This window comes from Leopardus geoffroyi, chromosome A3 (assembly GCF_018350155.1).
Source record: "Leopardus geoffroyi isolate Oge1 chromosome A3, O.geoffroyi_Oge1_pat1.0, whole genome shotgun sequence".
Lineage (NCBI taxonomy): Eukaryota > Metazoa > Chordata > Mammalia > Carnivora > Felidae > Leopardus > Leopardus geoffroyi.
Genome location: NC_059336.1, coordinates 67,776,287 through 67,798,784, shown reverse-complemented (window position 1 = coordinate 67,798,784; position 22,498 = coordinate 67,776,287). Strand labels below are relative to the sequence as shown.

Sequence of the window (22,498 nt, the reverse complement as noted above, 5' to 3'; positions counted from 1 at the left end):
AACCAAAATATTAATGAAGGTTTTATTGGTTCGTTTTTCTTTTTACGTAATTTCCCAATTTCTATACAGCAGACATTTGATATATACAAAGATGTATACTGATCATCAAATATCTCACTAAAAAATAAACTGTGAGTGATCTACTTACTCATCACGAATGCTAAACAGTCACTCTCCTATTGCTTTAAATATTGGGCAGTGAGAAGGAAAAGGGAGACAACTTTATTTTACAAAAAAGTCTGATATTCCAAACTTCTTTTACAGATTAATTTTCCTATGTCATTTAAGGAAGGAAAAAAAAGGAGCTTACTTAAGAATTAAATTTAATGTCAATATAAACCAGAGAAAACTTACCTTTCCTGCTCCATTTGTTAATGCTACTACTGAGGACAGGATACAGTCATTAGTTGTAATGAGCTTCTGTGTTGCTGTTGGAAGTTCATGCTCTATTGTAGCTTTCTGATTGTAATGTTTAGAAATATCTATAAAAGCAATCAAATGAAAACTATTACCATCCATACACAAGTTGCATACAGATAACCAGCCCGTTCACTCTCATATCTGCTTTTAGAGATTTACACAGTAAATTTGACCAAAAAATGGTCCCAAATATATCGGGATTGTCCTGAGTATCAACTAGGTCACAAATCCATGTGGAAAGAATAGAGCCAAGTGAGGGTCTCTTAACACCATCCTGATGTCTCTATTATAGTCACCAGCTTAAGGGTCTGATTCTCCCTCTTTCGAGTGTTTGCTCTTATTCTAGTGTTGAGTAAATGACCCTGACCAGTATTTACCAGTTAAAAACGCTGTTTTAATAGTCTGGCAGGCACAAATGAGAATTCATCTTGTACTTATATAAGCTAACCATGAAGCTGGAAGAGAATGACCAACACAATCTCCTGCAATCCTTACTGGACCTTAGTCGGTCTGCCAGTACACACCCTAACAAACACTGACAAGGATCTTCACAGCCAAACTGGGACTGAATACTCCAGTGTATGGCTTCACGTGCTACTGCCTCCAGTCCCAGAATATTACAACAAAGTCCTGTGGTTAGAAAAGCACAGAAGAGACTTAAATATAAAAAGCATGAGGAGAAATTGCAGTAGATGAAACCGGCCAAATGACTTAAGGTTGGGGTTTTCTGGGTCTCTGAGAAAGAATGATTTTGTCCTGGAAATAAGGGATAATGGGAGAATCTTAAGACAACACTGATTTATAAGGAAGGGTAATTATATTTTTAAATAATAAAGTGTTGGGGTGCCTGGGTGGCTCAGTTGGTTAAGCGGCCAACTTCGGCTCAGGTCATGATCTCACGGTCCGTGAGTTCGAGCCCCGCATCAGGCTCTGTGCTGACAGCTCAGAGCCTGGATCCTGTTTCAGATTCTGTGTCTCCCTCTCTCTGACCCTCGCCCGTTCATGGTCTGTCTCTCTCTGTCTCAAAAATAAATAAACGTTAAAAAAAAAAAATTTTTTTTTAATAAATAAATAAATAATAAAGTGTTTACAACTCATTCTCCTCTGAATTTTTTAGAATACTTCAGGTACAACAGCACTAATTATCCCTACCAACAAAGCTAAAAATAAATCACAAAATATGAAAATTAATTTTTATAATGGGTGTGTATGCAGAGAACTGCATTTATTCAGAATCAAGAAGTCTAGTTAATTCTAGATTATGGATAATTAAAAAGAAATAAGACTAGAAAGAAATGGCTTTTGAGATTTAATCTGATATGATCATGGTATTTTAACACAAAATCACTGTTTTATGAATAGAATTATTTTTACTAAAATGTTTAAACTGGGGAATTGTTTTAGCTATATATTTAATATACATATATGCACATATATGTAAACTTTTAGTTTTAGAGTCACAGAAAAGTTACAGAGACTTTTCTGTATACCTTTTAGCCAGTTTTCCCTGTTGTTAACACCTTACATTACAGTTGCCACAGCAAAAGAATCAACTAATTAGTATATTACTATTATATTTACGTTTTCAAAAATAAATGATTATCCTCTATATATTCATAAGATACCCAAGTGAATAAAAATTCGACTGGGGGCACCTAGGTGGCTTAGTCAGTTGGGCATTAACTTCAGCTCAGGTCATGATCTCACAGTTCATAAGTTCGAGCCCCGCACTGGGCTCTGTACTGAGAGCTTGGAACCTGGAGCCTGCTTTGGATTCTGTGTCTCCCTCTCTCTCTGCCCCTCCCCCCACTTGCTCACATGCACGTGCTCGCTCTCTCTCTCTAAAATAAACATTAAAAAATTTTTTTTGATTTGAACACTGAACACTCTTATATACTGAACTTGCTAGCCCCTAACACAGACATTTTCTCTCTACACACCACAGAAAGGTTTGGTCGCAATTTTGCTAGAAGTACACAAAACTATGATACAACTTGGCTGGCAGTAATCTTAGGTGATCAGCAGGTGACTGGGATACTTAATGAAAGTCATATAATACTATGAATACTTACATGGCTTCTACTGGACCTGTGCCACTGCAGTTTGACAACAGTAATTCTCCTAATCAAATTGTGTACTCTTTATCAAGCCGAAATATTTCAATTATTTAGGGTGTTCCTTGACATTAAATTTTAAATCCAAAAAGAACAAAGAAATCATGCAACCTAAGCCCAGAGATTTATTTTTCTCTTATGTTTCCTATGAGTCTACTGCTTTAGACCTGAGACTAAAAATCAACAATTCTCAGGGAGCCTAGGTAGCTCAATCAGTTAAGCATCCAACTCTTGATTTCAGCTCAGGTCATGATCTCACAGTTCATGAGTTCAAGCCCCACATCAGGCTCTGAGCTAATAGTGCAGAGCCTGCTTGAGATTCTCTCCACCCCCCCTCCCCTTTTGTGCTCACGCTCTCTCTCTCTCAAAAAAAAAAAAATAAACTTTAAAAAAATAACAATTCTCCCTCAGAATTCACTTGTTAAAAGATTAATTCACTCCTATTTTAAATCCATTAGGACAGACAGCTCTCTTTTTACAATGAGACAGCTCTCTTTTTACAATGACACCTGCCTGCCTTCTAACTTAGATCAAGCAATTATTCAGGGCAAAGCAGGAAGGGAAGAGGCTTGAAATGAGAGTTCTCTGAAACATAAAGCTTCTTCTGTTAATGCCAGTTTATATTCACTCTGAGTTTCCATGAGAGATACCCACCAGTCTTACAAGTTAAGTAAAAAGACAGATTTAAACTGTAAACCTAGTAACAGGACCCCATAATCTTGCCAACCACCCTTCATGTTTCCCAATATTCTCTCTTTATGTTATGTTTTCAAGGACAGAAACAAGTGGAGGAACTAAGGGGGTTCAGGGTGGGGGGTGCCTCTGATCCTCCCATAAGTTCCATTAGCTCATGTCCCAAATAACAAACAGTAACATTCTTAGATTTGGACCACTTGGGTGTCTTAATCTTATGTAATGTTTGAATAAAAGCATCTGAATAGGGGTGTCTGGCTGGCACAGTTGATGGAGCATCTGAGTCTTGATCTCAGGGTTGTAGGTTGGAGCCCCATGCTGGGTCCAGAGATTACTTAAAAAAAAAAAAAAACCTTAAAAAAAGAAAGCATCTGTATAAAACTCTGTATATTATAGATTAATTAAAATAGAAATATAAATAAAATCGAGATTTTTTTTTTAATGTAAAGGAAGCTTTAAGACCCCTCTTATTGGATAGCTACCCTCCACTGCTCTCACCCATTCTTTACAGGAATGCTGGAGAAACTGCTAGCAAGAACAAATAATAATATCAGCATAGCAAAATTTAGAAACTAAAACCAAAAACTGTAGCAACAGCTACCTATGGTTTCAATGGCCTAGCTCTGGGTTAACTAAAGTCCTGGAAGAGAGGACCATAGCTAGGTTTTAACTTCCCAAACCAAAAGCTGCACAGGAAAAAAGGCACCATGCCCTTAGGTCCTCTACACAGCAGACTAGTTCTGCTGGGTTTGGGCTGACTCTGCCACCAAGACTGTCTATTCAAGCTGTGATTCCTACAGCCACGGCTAGCCCTAGAAGTACAGTGATTTTTTAAATTCCTTATAATTGGAGACGAGCCACAGAAAGGTATATTCTCCATACTGAACGGTAAGACAGTGCTAGCTAATACTGCTGACACTAAGACTGAATGATTCCCAGTGCTGGAGGTTACATGCCAACCTACAAGAGAGCCTGAATACACCCATCTTGTACATGCTTTCCAACAGCCTTAAGGTTTTAAAATTATTTTCTGTGAAACTAGTAATTGGTCCCTAATTGTTACCTAAGTACCACAATGAATAATCTAGGCTATTGTTAATCTGGGCTATTTCCAATAATTGCTTCTGCCCTTTCCTCCTTCTCCTACCCCAACTCTCTTCAAAAGGAAAAGAAGAAAAAAACCTAGAAGCCATGCAGACCCACAGATTGAAAAGTCGACTCAGGATCACAGTTAGCTAAGAAGCATATGAAATGCCCTTCAGCCGACTATATTCTTTGTACATAGCAATTAAAAACTAATCAAAGCTTAAAACCAGACCTCCACTCCTTAAGTCTCCCCTGAAGAAAACAGGCCTTAAAATGGGTACTTTATTTCATTTTATTTTTTTGAGAGAGAGAGAGTGGGTGCAAGTGAGTGACGGGCAGAGACAGAGAGGGAGAGAGAGAGGAGGGAATTAAAATGGGCACTTTAAACTTAAAAATGCACAGGATGGTGGAAAGTGAGTACATTCTTTCTTGGAACTTTAAACCCTGGATTCCTCAACTCCTTCATGCTTGGGCTCTAACAAGTGCAAAGTATTTTGCTAAATGCCTCTGAATAGCATGTCCGGCTTGATAAAATTCACACACCTGCCTTAAATCAGTGCAATGTATTTTTGGCCAAAGTACTGTGCACAAGGGTTTCTCTTCAGCACTGTGTTTACCTTCTGAAATGAAGCAGATGGAAAAAACAGAAGGCAGTGAGCTGCGCACTTCAACATAAGCCAAATGCTACTAAGCCTTTTTCTGGGGTCTATTAGCCTTGGTGGTATTGGTTTAATCTCATTTGGGCAGATCTGAGAAAATGAGATGGAGGTTTTCAGCTTATTTACATTCTTTCCAAACCTCACCTTTCATGACATCATGAAATCCATGCAGAGCAGCACCAACATTTGTTAAGACAGAACTATAGTTCGTCCGAAGGAGTCCATCTGGCTCTGTACCTAGGAAACCAAAATCACAAGCCTAAGCATTTTCCCAGAAGACTTCGCCTAAAAACCTGAGAGCTCACCTGCTTCCTCTACTCTTGGGAAGAGAGAAAATAAAGATGGCTTGTGATATGTTGGAAATAATGGCTCCTGAAGTCTTTGCAAACACATTCAGATAGAAGAGTGATAAATATACATCCAACTCATCTGCATTACCCACATCCACAAATATTTTTAATGGTTAAGAACCAAAATTACATTGTTAAGTAGGATTACATATTTTATGATTCTTCTTGAAATAAAAGTTGAATTTTCACCTTGTAACTTCAGGACACATTTCTCAATTTCTCCTTTCCCTATACATGATTATTAGTTGAACATCACTAAAAACACCATTATTCAAATATCAGAGCTCCACTTCTGGCATGACAGCATGAGCAGTTCGAGCTCACAGCATGGAGCCTGCTTGGGATTCTCCCTACCTCTCTCTCTGCCCCTTCCATGCGCACAGGTGCAGATGCTCTCATGCGTGTGCGCTCTCTCTCTCTCTCTCTCTCTTTCACACACACACACACACACACACACAATAAACTTAAAAGAAAAAAAAAGCCCAAATTTAACTGGATCATCTGTGAAGCAATTTATGCCCCAAAGGCATTGTTGAAAACAAGATAGCAGCCAGGCAGCAATCAGTGGAGTTGTATCCTCCACGTGATTAAGAAACAAAACAGGAGGGGCGCCTGGGTGGCTCAGTGGGCTAAGCATCAGACTCCTGATATGGGCTCAGTTCATGATCTCACAGTTCCTGTGCTGGAGCCCCACATCGCACTCCATGCCAATAGTGCACAGTCTGCTTAGGATTCTCTTTCTCACCTTCTCTCTGCTCCTCCCCCACTAGTGCTCGCGCGCGCTCTCTCTCTCTCTCTCTCTCTCAAAATAAACTTTAAAAAAAAGAAGGAACAGGGGCGCCTGGGTGGCTCAGTTGGTTGGGCATCCGGCTTTGGCTCAGGTTATGATCTGGCAGTTTGTGAGCTCAAGCCCCACGTTGGGCTCTGTGTGGACAGCTCAGAGCTTGGAGCCTGCTTAGGATTCTGCACCTCCCTCTCTCTCTGCTCCTCCTCCTCTCTCTCTCTCTCTCTAAATTAAACATTAAAGAAAAATTAAAAAAAAAAAAAAAAAAAAAAGGAAGGAACAAAACTGGGAAAGGGCCCTGACAAAACCACTGTTACCCAGGGCGACTGTGGGCCTGCCCATGGCTAAACCCCCTGAGAAACAACAAGTAATCAGGGTGATTACTCTGAAAAACTACAAAATAAAATTAAAGAAGGTCTGTCTAGATGCAAAAATACAGGATGTTCATGAACCAGAAAACTTAACATTATTAAGATGGCAATACTCCCTGTGTGAGTTTCCCAGGGCTGCCGTAACAAAGTGCTACAAAGGGAGTGGTTTAAAACCACAGAAAACAGCGCTCTTACAGTTCTGGAAGCCAGAAGTCCGAAATCAAAGCTGTGCTAACAGGGCCACACTTCCTCTGAAGGCTCCAGAGTATAGTTCCTTGCCTCTCCCAGCTTCTGTTGGCCCACATGTTCCTTGGCTTATGGCAGGATTAACTCCAATCCCTGCCTCGGTCTTCATATGGCTCCCTGAGTCTCTCCTGTGTCTCTATATGTCTCCAAATCTCTCCTTATAAGGATGGTAGTCACTGGACTGACAGGGCTCTCCCTAAACTAGTAAGACCTCATCTTACCTTGATTACATCTGCAGAGATCCTATTTCCAAATAAAGTTGTATACACAGATACCAGAGTAGAATTTCACGTATTTTGGGGAGACAATTCAACCCACAAAACTCCCCAGACTGATCTACAGATTCAGTGCAATCCCTGTCAGAATCCCAGCTGACTTTTTTGTAGAAACTGACAAGCTGATTCTAAAATTTACATGAAATTATAAGGGCACAAGAATAGTCAAACAGACGTGCCTGGGTGGCTCAGTCGCTCCTCCAGCTCTTTGGTTTCGGCTCAGGTCATGATCCCATGGTTTGTGGGTTCAAAACCTGTGTTGGGCTCCACGTTGACAGTGCAGAGCCTGCTTGGGATTCTCTCCCTCTCTCTCCCTCTGCTCCTCCTTCACTCTCACTCACATTCTCTCTTTCTCTCTCCCTCCCTCTCTCTCAAAATAAATCAATAAACATAAAAAAAAGAAAGAATACTCAAATAATCTTGACAAAGAACAAACTAGGAGGACTCTCACTTCCTGATCTCAAAACTTACCCAAAAGCAACAGTCATCAAGACAGTATAGTATTGGCATAGGACTGACACATATATAGATTAATGGAATAAACCTGAGAGTCTAGAATTAAATCCATAAACCTATGATCAACTGATTCTTAACAAGTGTGCCAAGGTCATTCAATAGGGAAAAAAGTCTTTTCAATAAATGGCGCTGAGACAACTAGATATACACCTCACACCAGATAAAAAATTAACTCAAAATGGATCAAGGACCTAAACATGAAAGCTAAAACTATAAAATTCTTAGAAGAAAACATAGGGGTATGTCTTTATGACCTCATATTTGACCATGGATTCTTAGACACCAAAAGCACAAACAATAAAATAAAAATAAATTGATTTCATGTAAATTAAAAAACTTTTGTGCTTCAATGGACACCATCAAAAAGTGAAAAGATAACCTACAAAATGGAAGAAAATATTGCCAATCATATATCCAAAAAGGAATTTGTATCTAGAGTATATAAAGAACACTTACAGGGGTACCTGGGTGGCTCCATCAATTACGCATCTGACTTTGGCTCAGGTCATGATCTCTTGGCTTATGGATTTGAGCCCCACATCGGACTCTAAGCTGACAGCTCAGCCTGGGGCCTGCTTCAGATTCTATGTCTCCCTCTCTCTCTGCCCCTCCCATATTCATGTTCTGTCTCTCTTTCTTTCAAAAATTAATGAACATTAAAAAAAAATTTTAGGGGCGCCTGGGTGGCGCAGTCGGTTAAGCGTCCGACTTCAGCCAGGTCACGATCTCACGGTCCGTGAGTTCGAGCCCCGCGTCAGGCTCTGGGCTGATGGCTCAGAGCCTGGAGCCTGTTTCCAATTCTGTGTCTCCCTCTCTCTCTCTGCCCTTCCCCCGTTCATGCTGTGTCTCTCTCTGTCCCAAAAATAAATAAACGTTGAAAAAAAAATTAAAAAAAAAAATTTTAAAAACAGGGCTCCTGGGTGGCTCAGTCAGTTAAGTGTCCAACTTCAGCTCAGGTCATGATCTCGCAGTTCATGAGTTCAAGCCCCGTGCTGACAGTTTAGAGCCTGGAGCCTGCTTCAGATTCTGTGTCTTCTTCTCTGCCTCTCCCCAGTTCATGCTTGCTCTCTCTCTAGCTCTCTTTCTCTCAAAAAAAAAAAATAATTAAAAAAAAACTTTTTATAAAAAAAATAAAAATAAAATAACACTTACAACTCAATAATAAAAAGACAACCTAATTGAAAAATGGAGAAAAGATCTGAATAAATCTATTTCCAAAGAAGACACACAAATGGCCAATAAGGACATGAAAAGATGCTTGACCTCATTAGACATCAGGGAAATACAAATCAAAAGAGCAATGAGACACCACCTCAGAAAGTTGAATAATAACACTAGGATGGCTAAAATCAAAAAGCCAGATAATAACAAGTATTGGTGAGGATGTGGAGAAATCAGAACCCTGCTGGTGGGAAGCCACCTTGCAAAACAGTATGGCAGTTCTTCCAACAGTTAAGTATAGTCGTTACCATATGACCCAGCAATTCCACTCCTAGGTATATACCCAACAGAAATGAAAGCTAGTCCACTCAAACACTGTTCACAAATATCTATAGTATCACTATTCATAACAGCCAAAAGGTGGAAAACAATAGAAAGCATCAACTGATAGGTAAATAAAATGTGGTATATCTCTACAATGGGAGGGTACTCTGTAGTAAAAGGGAATGGATTATTGATACATGCTTCCTGTTGGGTGAATCTTGAGAACATTACGCTGAGTGAAAAAAAAGCAGTCACAAAAAACCACGTTATATGATTCTGTTTATACACAGTGTTCAGAATAGGCAAACTTACGAGCAGAAAGTACGTTAGTAGTTGCTTAAAGCCAAGGAGGGGTGGAACAGGGGAAAAAGAAGGTGATAGCTAAAGTATACAGGGTTTCTGCTTGAAGTGATGAAAATATTTTAAAATTAACTTTGATATATGATGGTGTATATATTTGTGAATATACTAAAAACCACTGAATGTTATACTTTAAATGGGTAAACTGTATGGTATGTAAATTATATCACATTAAAGCTGTTACAAAAAAAACAAATCACAGTTCCAGAAAAATCATGTCATTCTTAAAACATCGCTTAAACTGAGATCCATTCAATTACCTGAAAATATTCTCCTCAAATTAGACGAAAGGGAAACAAATGATATTTTTACTTCTAAACCTCCCCCACCTCCTATTCTACTTGTTGGGAAGTTGCTACAAATTCTTATGCTTTGCCCCTCTGCATTTAAAAAAGAGGATTGTGAGGGGTGCCTGGGTGGCTCAGGCAGTTGGGTGTCCGACTTCGGCTCAGGTCATGATCTCATGGTTCATGGGTTTGAGCCCCGCGTTAGGCTCTGTACTGACAGCTCAGAGTCTGGAGCCTGTTTTGGATTCTGTGTCTCCCTCTCTCTCTGCCCCTCCCCTGCCTGTGCTCTCTCTCAGTCTCTCAAAAATAAATAAACATTAAAAAAAAAATTTTTTTTTTTTAAAAAGAAGATGGTGAGAAAGGAAATTAATATTTAATGCATGTCTTCAATGCCTGATTCTGTACATTCTTAATTTAACTTAAAAATCATTTTACCCCCATTTTTAAATGGGAAGACAGGTACAGAGAGATAAAGCAAGTTGCCCAAGACCATAAACGTGTAAGGGGCTGGGGGACTTGAGTTCAAGTTTTTCTGACTCTAGATCCTGCATTCTTCCTGCTCAAACTAAACATCTCCTTCTCCAGCTTCTTGTACTCTCAGTTCTTCAGGTTGAACCATGAGCAACAAATAAACATACTTGGCAAGGCGAGAAGACCGACGTAAGTCTGCAGCTTCTCAAACACAGCTGTCATTTTTCTCATGTCCTGAGACAGTTCTAGATTCCTGGCTCTCAACGCAGATGTGCAAAGAGAAGATTCACATTCTTCTTCTAAACTAGGAATGAGCAGATTTTTCAAAAGTGAGCATCCTAACGATTTTCAAATAGCTACAATAAATCCTCTCAATTCTCAAACAACTAGATCCAAAGAGAAAACTTTACAAAAAAGAAAAAAAAAATTATCTCATTTATAAGGTTCTGTTTTTTAAACCATAATACACATACCTGTTGGCTGCAAATGTCAAAGGAATAACAGAGGACTAAATGGGAAATAAAAAAAAAAAAAAAGAAAGGCAGGTGTCCATTGTCTTTCCATTCTGAGAACAGCACAAAATTATTTCTCTTAAAAATATTTTGAGGAAAAAAATATTTTGAGGAGGGGTGCCTGGCTGGCTCAGGTGATACAGCATGTGATTCTTGATCTTGGGGTCATGAGTTCAAGCCCCACACCGGGCACAGAGCTGAAAGGAAAAGGAAAAGGAAAAGGAAAAGGAAAAGGAAAAGGAAAAGGAAAAGGAAAAGGAAAAGGAAAAGAAAGGAAAAAGAAAAGAGAAGAAAAGAAAGAAAAGAAAAGAGAAGAAAAAGAATACAAAAATATTTTGAGGAGAAAAATATCTCATAGACTGACTTCCTAAAGAGAACTGAACAGGAACCAGCAGACAGTCAATCATTAAGAAACCTTTATAGTATACGTATTTGTAAGGTTAAAAAAACAGGTGGATTCTTAACAGTACTTTTTAAAAATGTGCAGGTAATCCCTCCCCTGTTCGTGCTCTGTCTCTGTCTCTCAAAAATAAATAAACGTTAAAAAAATTTTAAAAAATAAAATGTGCAGGTAATCAAGCAAAATGCTTTTTATATAAAGCTAGAAGAGTTATGGGCGCCTGGGTGGCGCAGTCGGTTGAGCGTCCGACTTCAGCCAGGTCACGATCTCGCGGTCCGTGAGTTCGAGCCCCGCGTCGGGCTCTGGGCTGATGGCTCAGAGCCTGGAGCCTGTTTCCGATTCTGTGTCTCCCTCTCTCTCTGCCCCTCCCCCGTTCATGCTCTGTCTCTCTCTGTCCCAAAAATAAAAAATAAAAAACGTTGAAAAAAAAAATAAATAAAATAAAGCTAGAAGAGTTATTATCACAGGAAAAATAATCATATCTCCCTCCTCGACCTTGCCATGTCTCTTTTTCTACTTTATAGCAGACAGCTTCATTTAATACTAAGCCCATTTACAACTAAAAAACATGCCATCTTGTCAATTAAAGTGGTTTTGAAACCAATGATGAAAAGTTGCCTAAAAACATAAATATATGATGGGGTAGGGAACAACATTCCAAAAATAGGAATCTAAGATCAAGAAAGGTCTTATCCAATGTTTCTAAAAACTCAACAGTGAAAAAATTAATTAAGGTAAAATAAAAATGCCTAAGTGTTTCGAGTAGTAAATACCACTTTTGCAGTGGTTCTCAGATTCCTCTTAAACATAAGCCAGATCAATAAGGTATATTCAATTTAGTGTTAAACTTCTAGAATCAATTTTCAAAAAACTTTAACTATACTGAACCATAAGATGTAAGAATCTGAATGAAACTGTAATTCATAATTATTAAATTCCTAACTCGATTCCTAAAATTCTATCATACCAACAAATCATAAAATTTGGTTACTGAAATAACTTTTAATTAAGAATTAAATAACACTTAATTAGGAAATAAAATGGCTTTTAACACATATTAAATGTTTCAAATAATGAAAGTATACATTTTTAAAAAGGTAAAACCTACTACTTTAGTTTTATAAGGATTTATGAACCATAATTACTTGTATATTTTCAAAATCTCTAAGTGAGTTACTTACCTATGAGTTATCTACATATTTTCTAAAGTTTATTCTACAATATATTATAACACATCTGTGTTCTTGTTTCTCTTGTGTTCCAGTTGTATTCTTTTTTTTTAAGGCTAAATCTTAGGATGAAAAGATTTAGATGGAGGTCTTGTTAGTTTTACACCAAAAATATCAAAATGTACAAGCAATATCAAATTTCCAGTTACAGAGATTATTTTCGCTTTCCCTTCCAGAAATACTTAACAAAGAATACTTAAGGTTACAAAATGACATCTTCTACGAGGGGTGGAGCACATACACAAATTTTTTAGTTTGTAACTTATAAACATCACCAATAATAAAAACAAGAAAATACCACCTTGAAGAAACCTAATGATTACAGATCCAATCGTAGAAGCTAACTATTATAACCCCCATCTAAATGGGGTTTTTGTTTACAGCAAAAAGATAAAACTGAAATTATTTCAATAAATGTGTGATTCACAATCACTGAAAACATGGATTCATACTGTTATGTGGTTATAGCAGTAACCACAGTACAGAACTACTCAAAAAAACCCTAACAGATGCACAACAATCAAATTTTCTTAAATATAAGTTTATGCTGCTCAAGCCATATTTTCCTTTTTCGTAAAAGTCCAAATTGGCTATGGTGCAGAAAGATCAGGCAGATCACAAGAGATACTTGTCTCTATTTTATTAATTCCAGCACAGGTCAGGTGACACCCCACAATTCCCCAAATTCCTTGCCCTCAAGGATTAAGTACCTTTTTAACTGATAAGGAAGAATCTTCCTAAGAAAACATATGTAAGAGGTTAAGTGCTCTGAAAAAGTTTTCAATTTCACAGTAGTCTCCTGGAAGAGAAAAATAATTTCATGGTTAATAGTGTTATTTGACAAAGAGAGCCTCCACTTCCAGAAGTGAAACACAGAAGAAAATTACCAGGACAGTCACAGTATCCTCAGTAATACTTTCAAATAAATGAAGCATTCCTTCCTCAAGAGGGCGGACGTAGGACGCATTTTCATGAAGGTACTGTGAGAACTAAATACAGAAGGGAAAGAATTGGGAGTTACATCACTGGAAAATAACAAATACCAACAGATTTGTAAATGGACTCAACTGAGTTGCAATAAACTTTTTTGGGAAATTTTTCTGGGAAATTTGGCTTTTACAAAACAGATATGCTCCCCTCTAATAGTTCCAAATACAATCCCCAAGTCCCCATCTCATTCCAAAAGGAGGAACTTGAAAGGGGGCCTGGGAGACATAATTAACAACCAGGCATGGGTGGAAATGGGGAGGGGACACTGCATCACAACCAGCACCAACAGGCCTTCCCCAAACACCTGCTTCTCTACAGGGGTCTCCGTTAAAAAAAAGAAAAGAAAATCAAAACTGTATGAAAGGTTTTTAGGTTATGTATCTCATTCTTTAAAAAAATTTTTAATGTTTATTTATTTTGGAGAGAGAGAGAGAGAGAGAGCACGTACAAGGGAGGGGCAGAGAGAGAGAGGGAGACACGGAATTCGAAGCAGGCTCCAGGCTCTGAGCTGTCAGCACAGAGCCCAATGTGGGGCTCTAACTCACAAAGCAGTGAGATCACGACCTGAACCAAAGTCGGACGCTTAACCAACTGAGCCACCTAGGTGCCCCTGTACCTTTTTTAAAAAACAAGTCTATTAAGGACAGATTTTTATTTGTACTGTGGACAATGTTCAGAGTTAACAAAGTCCAGAAATACAATTCTCACCAACATGAGGATATAAAAACTTTCATTACCATCACTGATGTTTAGTATTTAAGAACAATTCAGTATGAAGAATCAATTCAGAAAAACATCCTACAGGCATTTAGACAACTTAAAAGCAAAAAGGTTAATTTTCACCTACAAAATATCTCAATTACTGTATAATGAGTATTGTATAATGGCTCAAATGTTGATTTCTAAGTATAGAAATGTAAGATCTCACTATGCAGAAACGTGATTCAACTGGCCCCCCCTAAACTATAGATACATGGCTCTGGGCATCTCAGTCTTTCTGGACTTCAATCTTTAGACCTGTGAAGTTGAACATTAGGCTTACACATCTAAATGTCTACTTTATGATTCTATGAACAAGTCTAAACACTCTGGTCATCTTTTAACAAGTGGTTTCTGAATCCCCTTCAATAATACAGATTTATTAGGGAAACCACATAGAACCTGTCACAGGCCAAAACACCAAAAGTAAGATATTGAGAAATACATGAATTCTTCAAAGTTAATGAAGTGCTTCAGGAAGTTAAGACTAACAAATGTGACTCTCCCTGTGTGGGCTTAATAGGGCAACAAGCTAAAATAAAATTCCAATAACGCACAAAGAACCAGTAACGAGTAAAATAAATTTTTTGATATTATAGAAGTGTAAAAGAAAATATAACCACATTAAAATGCTGCAGTACTATTTCCCTACCCAAGTCATCTGAAAGCTTTTTCCCGCAGTGAAACTGAAGAGCATATTTCAAAGACCCAAAGTTTAATTCTTTATGAACTTCAGTAGATATACGGCGTCAGATCAAAACTGATGAAAATCAAGCATCTCCTGAGGGCTTCCTATGTGTAAGACATAATGATAACAAGAACTAACCGTTAGTGAGTGCATACTACGTCCCAGGCACTATTCTTAGTACTCTGCATGTATTATCCACTTAATCCTCAAACGTATATACCTATGAGGTATGTACTCTATCCTCAGTTTTAAAGATCAGGAAAATGAAGCACAGAGAGGTTAAATAAATTGCCCAAGAGGACACAGAAAATGGCAGAACTGGGCTGGGACCCCAGTAGTCTGGCTTCAGAATCCAGGCTTTTGCTACACTAATAGGTACTTACAGGATCCATGGACATACACACTATTCAATCCCTGGAAACACTGCATGGTACAGAAAAACAAGCTAAGAAGAAGAATCAGCCAAGTAGGAAGAGGGGCAGATTCATTTCAGAATACCACATTATGGGGGCACTTAAGAGCACACATCTACAGCAAAATCCCTCAATTTCCTCCCTGTGGGAGCCAGCGTTCAAGCTAGCCCCACTGATCCGGGCCTTGGTCATTCTTGGCTTTGTGTAGTGCCCTATCTAGCACATTGTTTCAGGGTTGGTCTGTGTGACCAAAATGATATGGTAGAAGTGATGATACTCAGTACCCACACTAAGTCACAATAGGCATTGTGGCTTCCACTTTGCTCTCTCTTGGATCCCTCGTTCTAGGGGAAGTTAACTGCTGTGTCCTAAGGACACTCAAGCAGCCCTGTGGAGAGGTGTTCTCATTGAGAAACCAAGGCTTCCCGCCAACAACCAGCACTAACTCACCAGCCACGTGAGTGAGCCACCTGGGAAGCAAATCCCCCCACCCCGGGCAAGTTTCTAGATGAATACAGCCTCAGCTGACTCTTGACTGACCTCATGAAAGATCATACGACAAAGCCCACCAGGCTAATTTTCTCCTGATTCCTTACCCACAGAAAGTGTGTGAGATAATAAACATTTGTCGTTTTAAATGACTAAGTTTTAGTGTAATTTATTACACAGCAATACCTAACTAATACACTCACTGTTTATTTTTCCTTTTCAGTAAAAGGTGGTCCTGCAAACTATCGTAAATCCTTTCATTAGAACTAGATGGGCAGGGAATCGGGGAGGGGTGGGAGGGCTTGGGTAGCTCAGTTCGTTAAGTGGTTATGCATCTAATTCTTAAATTTGCTCAGGCCATGATCTGATGGTTTGTGAGTTTGAGCCCTGCGGCAGGCTCCGTGCTGACAGCATGGAGACTACTTAGGATTTTCTCTCTCTCTCTCTCTCTCTCAAAATAAATAAGCATTAAAAAAAAAAAAAAAAAAAAAAAAAAGAACCAGCTGGGGAGAAAAAAGGAAAGGAAGGAACAAAATTTGCCAGACCCCCAAAAAAAGGACTGAAGGGAACAATACTTAGCCCTCTTCTTATTCCTTGTTTAAACTTCACACACTCTGAACATACCCCAAAAATCAAGCAGAGAAGCAGTCTCACCCCCACTCCATACCCCAGCAAGAAGGGTCAACTATACCACACATATTTTTTTGCTTTTAAACATATCCAGGGGCACCTGGGCGGCTCAGTCGGTTAAGCGTCCGACTTCGGCTCAGGTCATATCTTGCTGTTCGTGGGTTTGAGCCCCACATCAGGCTCTGTGCTGACAACTCAGAGTCTGGAGCCTTTTTCAGATTCTGTGTCTCCCTCTCTCTCTCTCTCTCTCTCTCTCTCTCTCTGCCCCTGCCCCACTCACGCTCTGTCTCAGTCTCTCTCAAAAATAAATAAACATTAAAAAAAAATTTTTTTTTTAATTTAAACATATCCAATGAAGAAAGTTACACAGAGAGTATAAACAAGGAAAGAAAAATGCCAGCAAATTAACTTTTCCAACAATAAAATGCACTTTTCCTTATGCCACATCCTGGTCAAAAAACTACTGAAGTCCTCCATCCTACATACGACGTGAAAAGTCTGGGCCTTGGCCTGCCCAGGGGCCTTCTAGAGTCCGGAGCCATGTTTTTTTCTGTGCAACCTGACCTCCCATTCCTCCACTTAAAAGACTTGACACTCTTGCCAAAACAGATTGTTCACTGCTCCCTTCCCCCCGCCCCACCCCCACACACACACTTCATTATGCCTTCTAACTCCATGACTTTGCTCATGTCTTATATCCTCTTCTGGAGGAAAAAAACACCCATTCTATTTCTCTCCTCCTATTCAATTCCTGCTCATTTTTCAAAGCCCATTCAAATCGCCGAAGAAGCTTTCCCAGACACTACCACCAACAGCAATCTTCCCTCCTTGATGACCTCACTTCACTTACTGACCTTACCACCCACACTTCCCCCTACTATTTAATTTCTTAAGAATCTCCATGTTTGCCATATTTTATCTTGAGGGTAAAGACTGTGACTTACAGTTTTCTTCCATGTCCTCCATGGTAGTTGGCTGATGCACAGTAGTGGTCTGAAAAGAAATAACGTGTCCTCCTACTTGTTCAGGGCAAAGAAAGGTATCCTGAATTAACTTTACCTTCTGATTCAATGGAGATATAGTGTCAATGGCAGAATCAATAGGAAAAATCTGAATCCTCTGTTCTGTATAGGTGTGAAAGTTCAGTAGAGCCGTCACAAGATCTTGAACAAAAGCCAGGGCCTGCCCAGCAATGTCCCGCATCTTCAGCTTTTAAATGGAAAGTATATAAAGTCAACTCTCCAATTACTATTCTCAAACAACTTTAGTAAGTCCCCTTTTAGAGAAAACACTTAAATTCTAGTATAATTATTCCTTAATTTAAATTTATTTGCTCCCACTTGGATTTTAATATTCCCTCCTAATTAGAATGCCACCAGTTTTAGAAAATAGACCTCTTCCACTTAACCTAGACCATATAAGCACAAGTCCACCAACGTACAAGAAAAGTAGGACTCACAAAATTATTGCATCCCATAATTCCATTCTAAAGTTATCAGATGAGAGAGAACAAAAATCTGTATTATTTATGAATTCAATGAACAGCAGATTATGCAAGTTTTTAAAAATGTATGACAAAGTGAAGCAAAAGTTAAACACATGGTTTAGTGCACTAAACAGAGGCCCAAACCGATAAATTCTTGTTTCTGAAAAGTCTGACATACACATCGCTGAAAATAAAAACATCATCATTACCTGATGTCTCCTATTGTGGAGTGGAACGTTCAGAGCGTTATACTGACTATATTCTACAAAACAAAAATGGATGCATGTTAATTCATTTTACATTTACAGAGAAGCTGCATAACTGAAAAATAAATGCTCTGCAGCAAAATCAGCTTTACATAAGAATTATAAATGATCATAGTGTAAGAGAATAATGGAGTTTATATGAAATCAGTTGTTTCTCAGATAAAGTAAAACTTTTGATTTTTTTAAAGTATGCCTAACGTGGGGTGTGAACTCATGACCCTGAGATCAAAAGACATATGCTCTATCCAGCCAAGCACCCCCAAATTTTTTTAACTGTAAGATAAACCCTGAGTTTCTGTTTCTAAGAAATATTTCCAAAACTTGAGGCCTATCAAGATTACTTAGGCCCATGATGTTCTTGCTATCTTCAGTCATGCTCCTTTCTAAAATAACCCTGCACACAGCTGCCACACCAATCATCCAAAAATATCACTGTTTTCATGACAGTACAATATTTGACAGTCTACCACGGTCTGCTACTGCTGATCCCAACAACTCAATGCTAACTTTTCTGGGTTGGTCTCCTCATCTTTCTCACAGTCGTTGTCTCTATCCCAGACTCTGTTATCAACCTCTGTTAGCTTCACCTGGCTTCACACTTCAATCCCCGCCTCCATCTCTATGAATCTCTACAGCCACTCAAACCCTCCCTCCTCTGCCTGGTCCTTAATCAGAAAGATCTGGTGCCCAAATCCAACTCAGAAAGTCCCTATGCCGCTCTCATCCAGTTCTCTCTTACAGCCCCATTTCCACCAAGGGCTTGGTCTCCCATCCACAACTGGATTATTTTCCTATCAGTTCTCTTGGGGGCCTTGCCTGTTTTCCCTCCCAGCCTGGCCCATCATTTCCAACACTGCTCTTGCTAACATGAAAGGAGATGAGGGTCCGTGACAACCTGATTTACCAAACTTAAGGGGGCCTCAGTGATACTCTGCAATCCATGACTTCATTGCTGTGTCCCTTCCCAAGGCATCTGTTCCAAACCTTTTCCATTTTAAGCCTCAAACACCATTCCCTGTCTCATCCTCTGCCCCACGGATGGGGTGGCCTCCCCCTACAACACCAGGAAGACCAGGGCCGAAGACCAAAGGGTTCCTATGTTCCCTACCCTCCACCTCAGAGTCCATGGCATCACATATCCTGTCCTCAGCCAACCCTCCCCCTGGGTCCCCAGCAATAGCTCCTTCTGACTCCTCTCGGCCTAGTCCATCAACCACCCCCTCTCCTCCCTACTTCTTCAAAATTACCTTCAAAAAAAGCATTTGTTGCAGCTTTTTAAACTCTATCCCCATAGTAACTTGTTCCCCTTTACCTCTATCATACTGAGTCCTCTGCCCTTACCCATCCCCTGCATACAACGCCTTCTCTTTTACTCCCAACCTTTTCCATCTCCTTCATTCCCCCTGCTCAAAGAACAGCATGTCTTCCTCATGTCTGCCTATTTCCTCAGCACCCATTCACCTCTAACCCTCTGCCGGCCGTCTGGTATCCACCTCTATCCTGTGTAAAAACATTCTTCTCCAAGTCACCAAAGCAGCTGCCTTTACTGTCCATCACCCTCTCTGAGCTCCCTGCCTTTACTGTCCATCACACTCTCTGAGCTCCCTGCAGCAATGCTACAACTTAGAACTGCTGCCCAGCACCACCAGGCTGAACACTCCCTTCCCCACCTCCCATGGCACCCCATTTCCCCAGTTCGCCATCATCTCCACTCCAGCCTCTCTCCTTCCTGATCACAGCTCTTCAAGGGTACTACACGGGCCTCTCTGCACTTTATACCCCTCATTCCCAACATTCTCGAAGCCCATTCATCCCCCCAGGGTCAACTTCAGTCTCTCTCCGAGGTCTGGGCTTTTATTAGAAATGCATACACCAATAGACAGCTAGACGTACGCTGATCCGCCAGAATATTAAACAACAAAGTTAAGCTTGCCACCCCCCTCCTCCATAAACCTGCCTCTCACCTGCCCCTTTGATTTCTGTCAACAGTGCCGCATCTTTCCCCCACACTGCTTCTTCACACTCCCCTGCCTGCCTGCATCTATCGCCCTGACAACTCAGGCCCCAGCCTCCATAACAGGACACCAAGACTACCATCACAGTAGTCTTGGCCCCTTGCCCATTCCAGGGCAGTCTACACCCTTGCCAGACCAACTCTGTGAGACCACAGATCTCATTGTGACATTCAAAAGCTTAAACACCTCCACTGTCTCATGAATTACGTCCCAACTCCTTGGGTCCGGCCCCTCTCTCGGCCTTTCAGAACTCACCCGTCACTGCCCCCACCTCCCAGTCACACTTAACTAATTACTGCTCATCAGACTGTGACGGCACCTTTTGTCCCACATACTACACTCCACTCAATCCCCTGGCTGGTTCTCCTGCATTTCAGCCCAAAAAAACCTACTCAGGCCCAGTTCAAAGCACACTTCCTCCAAAAGACTTCCCCAAACAACCCTCTAGCAGTAATCTGTCCTTCCTCGGAAACCCCGAGTCTTTTCTATACATTTCTAGACACTTCTAGACATTTCTATACATTATCTCTCCCCTTCTGAACTACAAGTTCCTTGAGGGTACCCTGAGATTTCTTAGAGATTTTTGTATCCCTTGTGCTCCCTACCCACCTAGGCACTCAGCAAATGATCTCTAAATATTTCAGAACTCAAAGAAGTAACCCACAGTGACATGGTAAGGATCTAAAGTAGGTAGGGTGACAACTAGTATTGGAAAGGGAAAAATTTTTAAAAAGAGATCCAGAAGGAAATTATTAGAACCTGATGACAAATTGATACAAGGATTAAAGGGAAAATGAAATACCAAGATTTCAAGTCTAGGGGATCAAAGTATGCTAGCACTATTCACATTAATGTAGAAACTAGAAACAGGTGTTGTTTTCAGAGGACCTTAGGTTTCTGATATAATAATGACATACGCTGATTTTAGTGTTAGATCAAACTGCTGGGGTTTTTTGGTGTCTTTTGTTTCCTCTTTTCTTAGTTCTTCCAGAAGAAAAATTTAGGGGAAGTAAAAAATTTCAATCATGTAATTGTAAGAAGGGAAATCTGTACTTAATTGAATATAGGCTTCAGAATTCCAAGCAATTAAATAAAATATATTGTTCGTTTTCAAGGTTCTGATTTAATTATCTAAATGTTACAAAATTGGTGCCTATTATACCTGTAAGTTGATTTTCTTTTTTTAAAAAAGTTATTTTTCTTGATATGGCTATGTAAGTTACCAGACCATTCTCAGGATGAAGAAGAAGCAGGACTTACTCAACTCAGCTCTGTATCACTGAGCAGGAGATACGAGGCTGAGAAGATCCATCGCCCACTGCCCTTCCCCCACTCCCCCCACCACGAGCAACTTTTCTTATACAAATTTTCAGGTATTTTATGTGCAGGATGGTTTTTACCTTGGGATATGCTAAATATGTGCAATTAAAAAATGTGGATTTGAGGTTTTTCCAAGAAGGCCAACTTTGGAGTCAGTCTCCCTATGAAACATGAGGGCCAAAGCTGATCAAAAATAAACAAAAAGAAAGCAATCTTGTGTTGAGCCAATGAAGTTTTTTGCCACATAGATTAAAAATGATTTTAATTAGTTCATTACCATAGACAGGTTCAAAGTTGCACATAAAGAAAAACTGTACATTAATACCTACTTGTATCATTAAAAGGTACTTTTTCACTGATGATTGATAAGGACTCCTCTAATCTACCTGACAAATCTTCATGAAGGTTCTTTAACTGTAATTGACTGAAAGAAAAAAAAATACAAAACCACATTATTGCCAGTCAGACAGTGGATCCTCACTTCCTTGTTACCACAACAGCTGGTATCAGGCTTTCAGAGAATTGTGCCTGACACTGGGAAATGCTTGGTGGTAGACAGTTATTAAAAGATGAAGATAAGAAAAATACTAAGCCTCAATTCTGAAGCCCTTGAGACTTCTGTTGAATGACGTTGAAGACTGTCAGAATTTATCACAGTCCCAGTATCTAATACAATCTTATCAGTTTATTTCCCCAAGTGCAAAGTAATCTTAGAGCCATTTCAAAATCACAAATTTTCGGGGCGCCTGGGTGGCGCAGTCGGTTAAGCGTCCGACTTCAGCCAGGTCACGATCTCGCGGTCCGTGAGTTCGAGCCCCGCGTCGGGCTCTGGGCTGATGGCTCAGAGCCTGGAGCCTGTTTCCGATTCTGTGTCTCCCTCTCTCTCTGCCCCTCCCCCGTTCATGCTCTGTCTCTCTCTGTCCTAAAAATAAATAAACGTTGAAAAAAAAAAAAAATTAAAAAAAAAAAATCACAAATTTTCTCTTTATGGCACATAAATGTTTGTTCAAGTATTACAGTAAAGTTCTTTTTTAAGTATTCTATCAGATTCGTCTTCCCCTTGGGCTCAAAATCTGATAATTTCTCTGGTTTTGATTCAATTATGAGTATAGGTATACATCTAAACCATGCATGTAATTCCACCAATGCAACTAAATTGAAGAAATACACGTTGACTGATTCTG

The 22,498-nt window shown here is 39.6% G+C and overlaps 1 protein-coding gene across 2 annotated transcripts in view; it reads right to left on the bottom strand.

Moving 5' to 3' along the window:
- PPP1R21 (protein phosphatase 1 regulatory subunit 21) overlaps nucleotides 1–22,498 on the bottom strand; it is a 64,549-nt gene that overhangs the window by 24,508 nt on the left and 17,543 nt on the right. The window contains exons 7-14 of one of the 2 annotated variants that reach the window (XM_045445980.1): nucleotides 21,644–21,738; nucleotides 17,923–17,975; nucleotides 17,287–17,436; nucleotides 13,146–13,247; nucleotides 12,969–13,057; nucleotides 10,285–10,421; nucleotides 5,117–5,209; nucleotides 355–482 (exon numbers count right to left, since the gene is read on the bottom strand). In XM_045445980.1, coding sequence (XP_045301936.1) covers nucleotides 355–482; nucleotides 5,117–5,209; nucleotides 10,285–10,421; nucleotides 12,969–13,057; nucleotides 13,146–13,247; nucleotides 17,287–17,436; nucleotides 17,923–17,975; nucleotides 21,644–21,738 — 847 coding nt within the window. The remainder of the gene's footprint in view (nucleotides 1–354; nucleotides 483–5,116; nucleotides 5,210–10,284; nucleotides 10,422–12,968; nucleotides 13,058–13,145; nucleotides 13,248–17,286; nucleotides 17,437–17,922; nucleotides 17,976–21,643; nucleotides 21,739–22,498) is intronic. The other variant, XM_045445981.1, reaches the window with a different exon arrangement.